The sequence below is a fragment of the Asterias rubens genome, chromosome 9 (genome assembly GCF_902459465.1).
Source record: "Asterias rubens chromosome 9, eAstRub1.3, whole genome shotgun sequence".
NCBI lineage: Eukaryota > Metazoa > Echinodermata > Asteroidea > Forcipulatida > Asteriidae > Asterias > Asterias rubens.
Genome location: NC_047070.1, coordinates 10,680,225 through 10,694,489, shown reverse-complemented (window position 1 = coordinate 10,694,489; position 14,265 = coordinate 10,680,225). Strand labels below are relative to the sequence as shown.

At 41.7% G+C, this 14,265-nt stretch overlaps 1 protein-coding gene across 1 annotated transcript in view; it reads right to left on the bottom strand.

Annotated features, from left to right (window-relative positions):
* Positions 1-14,265, bottom strand: part of LOC117294527 (insulin-degrading enzyme-like) — a 30,207-nt gene that overhangs the window by 5,445 nt on the left and 10,497 nt on the right. The window contains exons 11-22 of the mRNA XM_033776979.1: positions 13,697-13,869; positions 12,371-12,477; positions 11,109-11,211; positions 9,802-10,034; positions 9,000-9,144; positions 7,586-7,696; positions 6,630-6,750; positions 6,117-6,208; positions 5,385-5,496; positions 3,213-3,380; positions 1,210-1,334; positions 329-476 (exon numbers count right to left, since the gene is read on the bottom strand). Of these exons, the coding sequence (XP_033632870.1) occupies positions 329-476; positions 1,210-1,334; positions 3,213-3,380; positions 5,385-5,496; positions 6,117-6,208; positions 6,630-6,750; positions 7,586-7,696; positions 9,000-9,144; positions 9,802-10,034; positions 11,109-11,211; positions 12,371-12,477; positions 13,697-13,869 (1,638 nt within the window). The remainder of the gene's footprint in view (positions 1-328; positions 477-1,209; positions 1,335-3,212; positions 3,381-5,384; positions 5,497-6,116; positions 6,209-6,629; positions 6,751-7,585; positions 7,697-8,999; positions 9,145-9,801; positions 10,035-11,108; positions 11,212-12,370; positions 12,478-13,696; positions 13,870-14,265) is intronic.

Sequence of the window (14,265 nt, the reverse complement as noted above, 5' to 3'; positions counted from 1 at the left end):
AAGTTGTACTGTCTTAAATCCTTTAACGTAATGCACATTCCTCTGTCAAAGTTGTACTGTCTTAAATCCTTTAACGTAATGCACATACCTCTGTCAAAGTTGTACTGTCTTAAATCCTTTAACGTAATGCACATACCTCTGTCAAAGTTGTACTGTCTTAAATCCTTTAACGTAATGCACATACCTCTGTCAAAGTTGTACTGTCTTAAATCCTTTAACGTAATGCACATACCTCTGTCAAAGTTGTACTGTCTTAAATCCTTTAACGTAATGCACATTCCTCTGTCAAAGTTGTACTGTCTTAAATCCTTTAACGTAATGCACATACCTCTGTCAAAGTTGTACTGTCTTGCAGTGATCTCAGCCCAGTACCTTGATGCTTCACTTGTTAGTTTCTTGGGCTTCTCAAGTCGTCTTACAGCCAAGGCATTTATGTGCTTCTGAAACGCCTCATCCGAAAGTTCCTCAATGTGTGTCTGTGGTCAAACAATTTCACTTGTGTTATACTTTACTTTAAATGGATATTCATAAATACCCCAGACAGTTTCTCTACTCCTATCGGTGGAGAGCATGTCACGTGGGTGTGTAAAAACCTTTGTTTATGACCAGTAAAAAGTGTTGAAACAGTGGCGTGACACGCGAGGTTGCACCTGTGCTTATAAGACAGTTTCTACATTCCTATTGGTCGAGAGGAACGGCCGGGACAGTTGTGCCACATCACGCGATACGCGTGACGTGCACAGCATTCCCTTTTAAGGAGTTGTTTACCCAAGGGCGGTGGAGGGCCTTACCATTTCATAGCTGAAGGGCTGTTGTGTTGAAAGAAATAATTTGTGCATTTATTTTATTTTTTGACCAAAAGTGTTGATGTTTTTTGACCGAAAAGGTATTTATGAATGGGAATCGAAGTGTCTTAAATCGGTTTTCAACTAGTGGTTTAAACCCGCCGAGGCCTGGTTCTTGATAATTTACCTCTCCGTAAAATTATCAAGAACCAGGCCTCGTTGGGTCTAAACCACTAGTTGAAAACCTCTTCACCACACATAGATTCCCTTAGTAACAAATTGGGTTGTCATGGCCCAGTGGTCTAGATTGGTGGGGTAAGGGTGGGGTATGGTGGGGTAGGGGTGGGGTAGGGTGGGGGTGGGATAAGGGTGGGATAGGGGTGGGTTAGGGTTTGGGGCTGTGGAGTGTTGCTTTGAGCCATACCTGCATGCTGAGTAAGAAAGCTTCAATCCTACTATCCAGATATTGAGGTCTCTTCTCTGATTGGATGATGAATCTCAGACCTTGAACACCATTTGAACGACGGACGCCGCTGAATACTATGTACCCTGTTGACGACAACAAAGATCTTCACATAACAACTCAACAAACTGGGCCCAAATTCATAAAGCTGTTACAGGCACTGGACACTATGGTAATTACTCAAAATAATTGTAAGCATAACAATTTATTGTTATTTCATAGTAATGAAATTTCTGCACAGCAAATTTCTTGGCTAAGCATGAAACGTCCGGGTAATAGTTGCAGGATTGGTAACTGTATGGTATTCTGGCTGGTAACCTATTTAATTTATGCTACACAAAAGTTGTTTGTGCTTTGAGTTTCGGTGCTTACAGGCTTGATGAAGTTGGGCCCTGCACTATTGTTGTGTTCCCCTATGGCATGTTTCATTATTATGATGGTCTTAAAGGAACACGTTGCCTTGGATCGGACGAGTTGGTCTGTTAAAAGCGTTTGAAACCGTTTGTTATGCAATGCATATGGTTAGAAAGATATTTTAAAAGTAGAATATAATGATCCACTCAAAATGGCACAGTTTTCCTTTTACGTCGCGAACTATCCGGTCGGCCATTTATGGGAGTCAAAATTTTGACTCCCATAAATGGCCGACCGTGTTAGTCGACGAGGTAAAAAGAAAACCACGCAACTTCGAGGCATATTTGTGTGGATCATTGTATTCTACTTTTACAACATCTTTCTACCCATATGCATGTTATAACAAACGGTTACAAATGCTTTTCAAAGACCAACTCGACCGATCCAAGGCAACGTGTTCCTTTAAAGACACTGGACACTATTGGTAATTGTCAAAGACCAGTCTTCTCACTTGGTGTATCTCAGCATATGCATCAAATAACAAACCTGTGAAAAATTTAGCTCAATCGGTCATCGAAGTGGCGAGATCTTAATGAAAGAAAAAAACACCCTTGTCAGACGAAGTTGTGTGCTTCCAGACACTTGATTTCGAGACCTCAAATTCTATATCTGAGGTCTCGAAATCAAACTCGTGGAAAATTACTTCTTTCTCGAAAACTATGGCACTTCAGAGGGAGCCGTTTCTCACAATGTTTTGTACTATCAACCTCTCCCATTACTCGTTACCAAGTAAGGTTTTATGCTAATAATTATTTTGAGTAATTACCAATAGAGTCCACTGCCTTTATTGTGGTGTTTCTGGCCTTGAAAACTATTGCCAGGTGCTACGTAAATAAATTGGTCTTATGTTTCAAACATGAGTCGTTGAGAAGCCCTAAATGTATCACTAAAAATCCCTCCAAATTCTAAAATGTGGGGGCTATTAGATACGTCATTTTTGCATCACTGATGACACTAGCCTGAACATCTGACATCAAATTTAGAGGCTTGTGAATTACACCGAAGATCTGCTGTTGAACCTAGGTACATAATCACCTTAGGCCTTGAATCATTTCTTCATGGTTCTGGAGATTCGCAATTAGTAATAAGTAAGTAACTCGTTTTTTATATAGCGCTTTTTACGCCCGAGGGGTGTCTCAAAGGGCTTCCACATTATTACCCCTGGTCACTGGGCCTTAAATCACTCCTCAAACCATTTGAGCTCCCTGGGGAGTATACAGCCTGTGCGCAATATATGCGCTACTCGGCCAAATCAATCGCAAGAACCATCTCTGCCCTCACAGGTACCCATTTACCCCTGGGTGGAGAGAAGCAATTATAGATAAGTGTCTTGCTCAGGGACACAAGTGTCACAGCCGGGATTTGAACCCACACTCTGCTGAACAGAAGTATCAGAGCTTGAGTTCAGTGCTCTTATCCACTCGGCCACGACACCCCAATTTGACATATAAGTGTATACCTATAACACCTGTCCTTAGGCTTGTGGATAATGATCCCAGGGGACAAGTCTAAGATAGCGCCCTCTGTTGTTACTGTTCATCGTTTCTTACCTAGCTGTTCTTTGGTTCTGAGTGTATCGAAGCACGGTTCACTGATGATCTGACAGAATAACTCTAGTAGGGTGTTGCTTCTTGTTGATTGGACATCGGTTTGGTAATATACCTCAATCCCTGATGAGGAATGGACGTCATTGTGACGCTGGTAGTTGTAAAAACAACCTGTAAGAATGCGGAACAGTCTCAATGTTACTTAGTGCAGCATGGTGGCTTTGAAAAATCATGACAATAGTAGTGTACGTTTATAATGCGCCATGTCTGTCATAAATGACACTCATGAGGTGGAATTATAAAATAATAATAATAATAACATAACATTTATAAGGCGCACAGTATCTGGAAATGTACCATTCAAAGGCGCCGGATGCTAGCAAGCTGACAAATTGAACAGATGAGTCTTGAGGTTGTGTTTGAATGTCGATAGATCAGGTGTGTCCCTCAGCTCGTCTGGCAAGGAGTTCCAGAGACGCGGTGCGCAGCTGGAAAAGGCGCAGTCTCCGTAACTTGCCAGAGAAGATTATTCAAATGATTTGGTTGAGATGAAGCAACCATAAAACAACACTTTGAGAGATGTAAGGCGAGGTGCCACATATTATTAATATTAAAGAAGAAAAAAATTCAATAAGAATTTGCCTAATATCACAAGGCAGAATGGCCACCTTAAGGTGAGGGCTACACATAACAGATTTGGGCTGTTGACCCAAATCAACTGTCGCCAAGGACACGTTGCCCACATAGTCCTGGGGCTGAAACAGGGATACCTGGAAAGAACTTTTTGGAACCGCTCTCTCCAGCAATAACAGAGTTCTCTGAGAAGATATAGTTTAGCCCGGTTCGCATCCTAAGTTTAGCCCGGTTCGCATCCTAAGTTTAGCCCGGTTTGCATCCTAAGTTTAGCCCGGTTTGCATCCTAAGTTTAGCCCGGTTCGCATCCTAAGTTTAGCCCGGTTCGCATCCTAAGTTTAGCCCGGTTCGCATCCTAAGTTTAGCCCGGTTCGCATCCTAAGTTTAGCCCGGTTCGCATCCTAAGTTTAGCCCGGTTCGCATTCTAAGTTTAGCCCGGTTCGCATCCTAAGTTTAGCCCGGTTCGCATCCTAAGTTTAGCCCGGTTCGCATCCTAAGTTTAGCCCGGTTCGCATCCTAAGTTTAGCCCGGTTCGCATCCTAAGTTTAGCCCGGTTCGCATCCTAAGTTTAGCCCGGTTCGCATCCTAAGTTTAGCCCGGTTCGCATCCTAAGTGTAGCCCGGTTCGCATCCTAAGTTTAGCCCGGTTCGCATCCTAAGTTTAGCCCGGTTCGCATCCTAAGTTTAGCCCGGTTCGCATCCTAAGTTTAGCCCGGTTCGCATCCTAAGTTTAGCCCGGTTCGCATCCTAAGTTTAGCCCGGTTCGCATCCTAAGTTTAGCCCGGTTCGCATCCTAAGTTTAGCCCGGTTCGCATCCTAAGTTTAGCCCGGTTCGCATCCTAAGTTTAGCCCGGTTCGCATCCTAAGTTTAGCCCGGTTCGCATCCTAAGGTCCAGTGATGCCAACTTGCTTGCCGTTCCACCTTCCAGGTTGAAAACCTATGGGGATAGAAGTTCCTCGGTCGCAGCCCCGTCTGTGGAACGACTTGCCTCTCACCCTTAGATCATACCCTGACATTTCTTCATTCAAATCCAATCTCAAAACTTACCTCTTCAGTCAAGCCAACCATTAATTTTTTCCCTTGGTCATATTTTAGCGCAGTGAATAGTTTTTTTCTAGACACCAGGGCTTTATAAGATTGATTATTATTATTATTTATTATTATGGCCGATACAGGATAAGGTGAGTTAATAATAATAATAATAAATAGTATCAAAGTCTTATATAGCGCACGTACATGTATCTACCAAACAAGGTACTCAAGGTGCTGAGTATATACAAACTTACAGAAAGATAGGTTATTGCAGTGATGGATTCTGAGACCCAATGTAGCACTTATAAGGGTTTACAAGGCGCATACAGCAGCCACAGCCAGGAACACCGGGGCAAACCCCTTCTCTTTTCGATAAGTGCACTGGGTTCTTTTAAATGCATTACACAACACATGGGACCAACGGCTTTACGTCCTAAAAGTTGACACATTACCTAAACGTTCTTGGGTCCACAACCAGAATAAATCAAAAGTGATGTAATGAAACCCTACCGTCAGGAAGTTGTATTTCTCTGTGTCTGATGAGCTGGCTCGGTAAGAGTGGCTTGGTGTTCCCTTTGGTCTTCAAGACAGTCTCAACCATCTCCATTGCCTCCAAGGCTTGCTACACCAACAGGAAAAACAACGAGTTATGAATCAGTGTTTCTCCTTCATATAGCTTTTTCATTGTCTAGCATTAACCCACAAGAGCAACAGAATGGGTAAATGCTAAATTATTTTGGGTGGAACAACCGAGTCAACTTTGGGCAGCATCAGACAATGCTTGCGGTTAAACCAGCCACTTCAAATCAATTGTCAACCACTGATGGAATTTGACTCAATTGTCTGGGACCCTTGCACAATTCATCTGAAATAGACTGTCCATGTTTTACAAAATCCATTGTGGTTTAAATAATGCCGTACCAAACAAAAAACTTAGCAAGGAAGTTTAGCTTGTTCGCGTGCGTTCTCCACGTTACTAGGCATTCTACGCTAACAGAAATTTGGCGCTTGCGCGTAAGCGGAGAGTAGCAATTGTAAGTGCGGAATTCTGGCGGTAAGCAGAGCCATGAAAATGGGCCCTGTTCATGTGTGTTGTCAGTCAGCCTTGGAAAGAGACTCTGCTACGGGTCGAAACATCAGATCATTGACTTTTTACCCCTTAAATAAATTTGGGTAGAACAACTTTGACAACTTTGGGCAGTGTCTTTCCGACGGTGATAATAAGAGATTTGTGCTACTCACTTGTTGTGTCATGTTGCCATGAACCAGTGCCTCAATATGAAGCCTGGATAGGAACTGAGGAATAAATGCCTTCATACGGTCAATGGTTACTTCTGTTGGTGTAAAAGTAAAATCGACAGTTCTGCATGAGTATTATTTGGTTTTACCTATACACTAAAGTGTGTTAGCACTGCTTCCTGAGTAAACATGGCAAAAGTTGCGTGGTTTTTTTTTTTTTTTTTGGGGGGGGGGGTTTTGGGGGGGAGGGGGGGTTTCACAGAACTCAGGAAAGTACTGTACACACATCAGTGAGTGAGCCACTGATCCAAAAAGAATGTTCATGTTAATTTAAGGCACAAAGAAACATTCCTGTAGACTCACCCTCGCAATCCAGTGGGTTGACAGAATGTTCTGCTGAACCACAATATTGTGTCGAGCCACAAAAACAAACCTACATTCAGGAATAGAGCTTTAGAATTATCAGCATGTGACCAGTCTGTTTTGTCACTTTATGGAACGGGTGAAGATGCTTACCGTCCATACATTCAAACATTTCCTCCTTGGTCCACGCTTGTTCAGACATGAGTACCGTTGTGTAGTACGCAGCATGTTGATGGGGCTGCTCTGCTCGGAAATTCTGCAGCATCCTGGAATACTGCATTAATAGAACAGAAAAAACAATCTCTGTGTTTTACTAAACCTGGCAAAAATGCTGTGTAGTTCATGTCCTCCGCTCAGTGCTTTGTACTTTACTGCTTTATAGACGCTTTGCATTGGCATAGGCCAAACATCATGCATGCATGTATGCACTGTGCAGAACATTCAGCTAGTATGGTGTGCAGTGGCTGACAGTGTAGTACATTGGACTGAAGTTTTTGGCCCAATTTCGTGGCACTGCTTACCACAGAAATCTGCGCTAACAATGCTCTTTCAAGCACCTAAATCTTAGGGCTGTAAGCGCAGAAATCCACAGTAAGCAGATCCATGAAATTGAGCTTGTTGGGTAAGTCATCAAGGTGTGTGTTTGAATCCCAATCATGACATTATCCTTGGCAAGAAACTCAGCTACAATTGCTTCCCATCCACCTAAATGGGTAAATGGGTACCTGTGAGGGCTTATTTGTTTGCTATGATTGATTTAACTTATTGCACTACATTACTTGGCAGCACAGGTTCTATACACCCCAGGGAGCTGAGATGGTTTTAAGTGTCATGACCGGGACCCGAACCCACACTCCGATGTCTTAACCACCAGAACATGAATTTGATGCTCTAAACCACTCGGCCATGACACCTTACAAGCACTTTTATAAATGGGTATTATCATTTTGTTATTATTTCCACTTGGTTTATTACAAGAACTAATAATAGTCTCTTTCATAGACCAAAAACCTTTAGTTTGATTTGCAGTTGACTGTGTTACCCATCATCGAAATATAATTAGGAAGGCTCTTAAAAAAAAATGATTTCAAAGGTGAAATTGTACCCACCGTTTCCTTAATGACATCAAATCTGTTTTCATCAATGGTAAAGTTAGTCATTTTCTCCAGGATCTTCTTGAGTAGTAAGGTTTGTTTGTCGTTGTAGCCGCCAAGTTGAATCTGAAGAAGAAATAAAAAATAAATACAAGTTGGATTTGAAAAGTAAGGTGGTGGAAACACACAAGTCAAATACAGCTAAAGGAAACACAATTCCAAACGAGAAGGCAAAACCGTGCTTTAAAGAGGGGCTTTCAGATCAAGTTCAGTTTTGTGATGCACTCATTTTCCAATAGATTTATAAATTAAAAAAAATATTAAAAAAATGTTCAATCAAACAAATAATTTCATTTATGAGGTATTGCCCAACATCACAATTTCGATGAACTTTTGCTCAATTGGGCATCAAAGTTGCAAGAAAATAATGAAAGAATATGCTTTCAGATGCCTGAGTGAAGTCTTTCTCAGATTCAACTATTTGAGTGAGAAATCACCCCCTTCTCAAAAACTATGTTACTTCACATGCTTCAGAGGGAGCCTTTTCTCGCATTGTTTTATACTACCAACAGCTCAACATTGCTCGTTACCAAGTAAGTTGTTATGCTAATATTACAAGTTATCGCTTCGCGACAGCATGTACGGGCACAAAGTTTAGAATGTCATTTCTGAATGTGACGCATTGACACTTACAATACACAGTGTGCAATAAAAAGACTGGGAGTAGGTTGTAGCTTTTTATACCACCCTCCAGTTCGAGCATCTGATTGGTCGATTAGCGCGTACTGGAAGATAAGTATTTTTGGCCAGTGCCTTTAAGGTCAGGGCTTCACTTAACCGATTTAGGCAAAATAAAAATTGGAGATGAGACTCAAGTACAAAGAATATCAAGCCTGCATGGAACAGTGAAAAGGTGCCAGAGAAGTGAAATGACAAGCTATGTACTTGGTCCTGAAGGCTAATTAATATAAAACATGGACCTGTGAAAAGCTGTCAGAGTAGTGAAATGACAAGTTAACTGACCATGCTGGCTAGTCGCTGAAAAACGTGTGAATTTCAGCACGACAGTGTGAAAAGAACTTTTATGCCTTTTGTGGGTTGGCCCTGTCTGCCCACTTGAAGCCCCTATAGAAAATAAGTAACTCCTAAATTTTCTAACTCCCTTACACGGCCAAATTTCATAAAGACTGTAAGCACAAAACTTGCTTAGCACAGTAAACTTTTGCATAGCAAAAAAACAGCTTACCAGCCAGAATACCATACAATTACCATTGCTGCATGCAACTGGTCATTTCTGGCAAAGCCAAGAAACTTGCTAAACAAAATGCTCTATGAAAACAGCTTTATGAAATTGGGCCCAGAGTGCCTGAGCCCAAATAAGGGTTTTTAAAATGGCCTGAAATAAAAGCATGAACTACGCTATACTCACATTGATTCCATAGACTGTGCTTTCAATCGCGTAGTTGATGTTAGCAAGCTCTGCAGCGTATGCATATTCATTGAGAGAGTCTCGGAGCAGGACAGCAAATAGACATGTCAGGTTGCAATGAAGAGGGTCCATGTAAGCTAATGGGCTGGGGAAACAATAGCATCATGGCCATTGAAACAAAATCTGTCCAAATATTAGCGTTGTGGCCGAGCAATTATGAGCACCCATATCAAACTCTGGTGTTTGTGATCAGTAGAGTTGGGGTTTGAGTCCCAGTCCTGACACATGTGTTCTTGAGCAAGACACTTAACCATTGCTTCGTCCTTCGGATGGGACTTAAAGCTGTGTGTCCTTTGTGTTATGAAAGGCATATAAAAAGCACCCAAAGAGAAGGTGCCACCCAACCTTGTAAAGTGTTAGGTCACGGCAGATAAAGAAAACCGTGCAATTTCGAGGCACGTTTGTGTGGCTCATTATATTGTATTTTTGAAAACATCTTTCTAACTATAGACAAATCCGGGCGCACACCGGGTGCGCAAGTGTTGAGCACCGCGCGCCATTTGCTGCGGTGTCTTCAGTGCATAGATTGTGCACAAAAAGACAGCGCAATTGTAAAAAAATTCAATAGAGGGCGCTACCAATTTTGGTCTATACATTTTATAACAAGGAGTTACAAACACTTTTCATACACCAACCCGCCAGATCCAAGGCAACGTATCCCTTTAAGTAGGACAAAAAATCATGCCTGTCCATAAACGCAGTTACTTTTGTTATTTTCCAAAACTCTGCAAAAGAAACTTACCTTGCAAATTCTGCCAAGAAACAGACTTTTGGCAGTAAGAATGTGTCGTCCTGTTTAAACCATAGCATAGTAAAGGGAGTATCTTTAATCAGTGTGGGTAGTAGTGATCCTGTGGTTCCTTTAGGGGAGTCCACGCAGTCCTCAGCCCTCGGTAGAATATCAAACTTGGTTGCAATAAACTCATTCCTCTGTGGAAGTTTGAAGCTATCGTGCAGACCAGCGTCCTTCCAGCTCTGTTGAGTAGAACAAAATAATAATAATAGACCGTTTTTATATAGCGCTTTTCACGCCCAAGGGGTGTCTCAAAGGGCTTCCACATTATTACCCCTGGTCACTGGGCCTTAATTCATTCCTTAAACCTTCTCAGCTCCCTGGGAAGTATACAACCTGTGCGCAAATATGCCCTACTCGGCTAAATCAATCACAAGAACCATCTCTGCCCTCACAGGTACCCATTTACCCCTGGGTGGAGAGAAGCAATAATAGTTAAGTGTCTTGCTCAGGGACACAAGTGTCATGACCGGAATTCGAACCAACACTCTGCTGAACAGAAGCATCAGAGCTTGAGTTCGGTGCTCTTATCCACTCGACCACGACACCAAAGTGCTTTGGTAACTTTTGTAGATCAAGTTTTTGGGACATGACACGAATCCCAACTCACTGCAAATGAAGATGTATGTATATAGTATAATTTACATCTACAAGTAGAAGTTTCAGCTATTTAGTTATCAAGTTTTTGAGGGGAAAAAATATACATTGTTGTAAATCACAAAGCAATGTTTTCAGAAGAGTCGCCTAAATCCGTTGACATGCTAAAATCATCATCATAAAATAGTTTGTGTAAAATGTTTTAATCATTTCTCAAACTTACAGCACCTCAGTATGTAATATTTTAAGGGAAGCTTTTAACCATCATTATCTTTAAACCATGTAATTTAACGTAAATCTGTGAACAATTTGTTGGTGTTTCTTTGAGAAATGTGTAAAACAATTTCACAAAACTTATTTTTGCACATACAATGGATTCACAATGTACGCGACTCTCCTGAAAACATTGCTTTGTGATTTTCACTTTTTTTTACCTCAAAAACTTGAAGACTAATAGTTTGGTCTCGATATTTCAGTATACTCAGCTCGTCTTTTTGTTTCTTCTCCTGAAGACGAGCAGAGTTTACTGTTTGAAATGTTGAGACCTAACCGGCTTCAGAGCCAACACTCCAACTATTATTTATAGCTTATTCTTATCATTTTCAACGACAAAGCTTCAAACATCACTTATAAAATTATAAAGAGAGTTGATTTATCACCTCAAGGAGATTTGGCGGAAGATGTTCTATTTTGTACTCTGTGCCGTACCACTTCTCAACCGAATCTGTGTTTCCCTCAAAACTCTTGGATATTATGGCGACCCTGAAAAAATAAAATGTCACCTTTTTATATTATCACTATTTTTTGTTGGTTTATTAAAAATCAGGTAAATGCAGCCCATGGGCTGGTTTGTGTTCAATAAACAAGAAAATGCGTCATGTATTAAAAAATTGCAAGAGAAAAAAAACAAGAAAACTTGAAAAGGCTAAAACAACACAGTAGGGATAAAGAAAAACAGTTTAATCTCAAATATAAAATATACAGCAAAATCGAGTGTGCACTATGGTGAACTAGGTTGACCAATTTGAGTCGAACCCAGGCTGGTTGACCATTGGTTGACTACTGTGGTCGACCATTGGTTGACTACCGAGGTCGACCATTTGGAACCAGCCTCATGACCATGGTTTCTTCACTGGTCCCAATAGCCTGTTCCATGCTAGCATGTGTAAAGCGCAGAGGGGAACTAGTGACACTATAGCGAAAGCGTGGAAGGCAATGGAATGTTGAATACCGTGATACCAATGGTCGACTAGGCTTCCAAACGAGTCGTTCGAGTGCCGTGATACCAATGGTCGACTAGGCTTCCAAACGAGTCGTTCGAGTGCCGTGGTACCAATGGTAGACTAGGCTTCCAAACGAGACGTTCGAGTGACTGCGTCACTGTACATGTCTGTTGCTGGTCAGTAGTCGACTTAATGTGCACACTTGAACTTGCTCAGTGTCAACCTCGTTCCCAGGGGTGATCGATCTCGCCGCGCCATTTTTTTCCCAGCATTCCTTGCTCGATCATAACCCCTGGAAGTGTAACTCCAAAATATCCAAATATAAGGGATATTACAATTAGTCCTGTGGTTGATCCGTTCTGTGTTGGGCGTTAGTCGCGCACACGCTGGATGCGCTGTGTGTAATACAGTCACAAATTTGCCTTGGCGTTAAGTGTTGCGTGACCAAAAAAGTGAATACGTACATCTTTATACGCAGGTGTTTCGGCATATAGAGCTTTTTGGAGACGCACGGCGTTTCAAATTTTGCGCATATATGATAGCCAATCAAAGACACGGATTGGAGTTTCCCTCCCAGGGGTCAAGACGTACGCAGAGCTAGCGTGACACGGCGCGCTGCCCATGGTAACGAGGTAGGCTCTGAGTGTTTGTTGAACGAGGTCTTAAGGGTGCATTTGTCCAGCCTCTTCACTACCTACCTGATAGTGTCTGTGGTTAGTTTACTCAGTATCATGTCAATGAGGTCTGGTCTAAAGTCAGGCATCATGAAAGGTGCACTCAGGACCTGCTCAATAGGGTATTCTCCCTGCAAGAAAATTTACACACAGAGAGTTAAGGGTCGTTCAGAACAGTCAAAGAGGGTGTTCAGACAGAGTGCTAATAAAGGAATCAGCGTGTGGTGAAGAGGTTTTCAACTAGTGGTTTAAACCCGCCGAGGCCTGGTTCTTGATAATTTTACCAAGACGAAGTCGAGGTAAATTATCAAGAAGTAGGCCTCGACAGGTTTAAACCACTAGTTGAAAACCGATTCAACACACTTTGATTCCCATTCATAAATACTTTCTCGGTCAAAAAACATCAACACTTTTTGTCAAAAAGTAAAATAAATGCAAAAATTATAGTGTTTCAATGATTTCTTTCAACACAACACCCCTCCAGCTATGAAATGGTAAGGCCCCTCGGGTAAACAGCTCCTGGAGATTGCTGTGATGTGGCACAACTGTCCCGGCCATTGCAATAGGAATGAAGAAACTGTCTTATAAGCACAGGTGCAAGCTCGCGTGTCACGCCCATGTTTCAACACTTTTTACTGGTCATTATCAAAGGTTTAAATGACCCCACGTGACGCGTTCTCCACCAATAGGAATAGCGAAACTGTCTTAGGTATTTATGAATGTTGGTTTAACTCATTGTTTGATCGAGTTCAACTTTGTGTGTCTGATCTGTTCTAAACTTAGACCGAATCGGGTTTAACCCATAAAAGTTAGACCGTCGATCTGGGGGGCTTATCTTTAGACTGCTTTGGTGTGTGTGGACACAATGAACACGACAAGCATCTGTGAATAAAACGGATGTTAGAGTAACGAGGGTTGCGTTTGCTTTGACCTCTTAAAGCCGAAGATTAACTGTATCCAAATAAATCAGTGCTGTCTGAACGCAAGAGAAATTTTTTTTAGGAACATCACGTCAAGTTAAACCGATTCGGGTCTGACTTAATATGCTGTCTGAACATACCCATGGTTTAACAGTTTCAAATTGTGGCTGGGTGGGTCAAAAGGTATAACTAAAAATTGAAATTCAGTTTTGATTTACAAAAAATACATATATTATATATTATATTAACAAACAAAAAAGAAGAAGACAAAGTACCCAGCTGGCCAAGCTGTCAAAATTGTCATTATTCCTGACTTAACTACAAAGTTCTTTGTTTAAGCCAGGAAAATTTGGGAACGATACTCCAAACCTTCAAATGAAATGATGCTCGTGAGGCATATAGTTCATGATAAACTAAATAGTGGACTCACATGAAGCATGCTGGCTACCCGCGTTACATAACCAGCAGCCCTCTCCTTATCTTTAAACAGGAACTTGAGGGCGTCTAGATCCCGGCATTCCTCGTGCACCCACTCCTGGGGCCCTTCTTTGCGAAGGAGGTTCAGATACTGGAACATATGTCTGACGATTTCTTCAACGTGGTCTGAGGCAGAGAAAGGAAGAGCGTCAATGAAAAATTAAGAAAAAAGAGCAGACTTAAAAGGGAATTGCAAGAGGGAATTGTCCTCACTGATTAAATCTCTAACTAGACTAGCATGCACCTCATTCCATGCTGGTCTAGGTAGTGACAAAGCCATTAATTCAAAATCCGTCTCATTGTCACTGCCTGTGAGTAGCCTTCCAACAACTCGGTTACACAGAATGACATCATCAAGCGTGTGTGGTTGCCCCAACATGGATGGCATACGCAGGCACATACCTTCTCAGAAAACCCCTTGCTGTGGTAAGTATGGAACCGAGTTGTTGGAAGGCTACTCACAGGCAGTGACACCGAGACGGATTTTGAAGTTGTGAATATTTTATTCAGGTTTTAATTTAC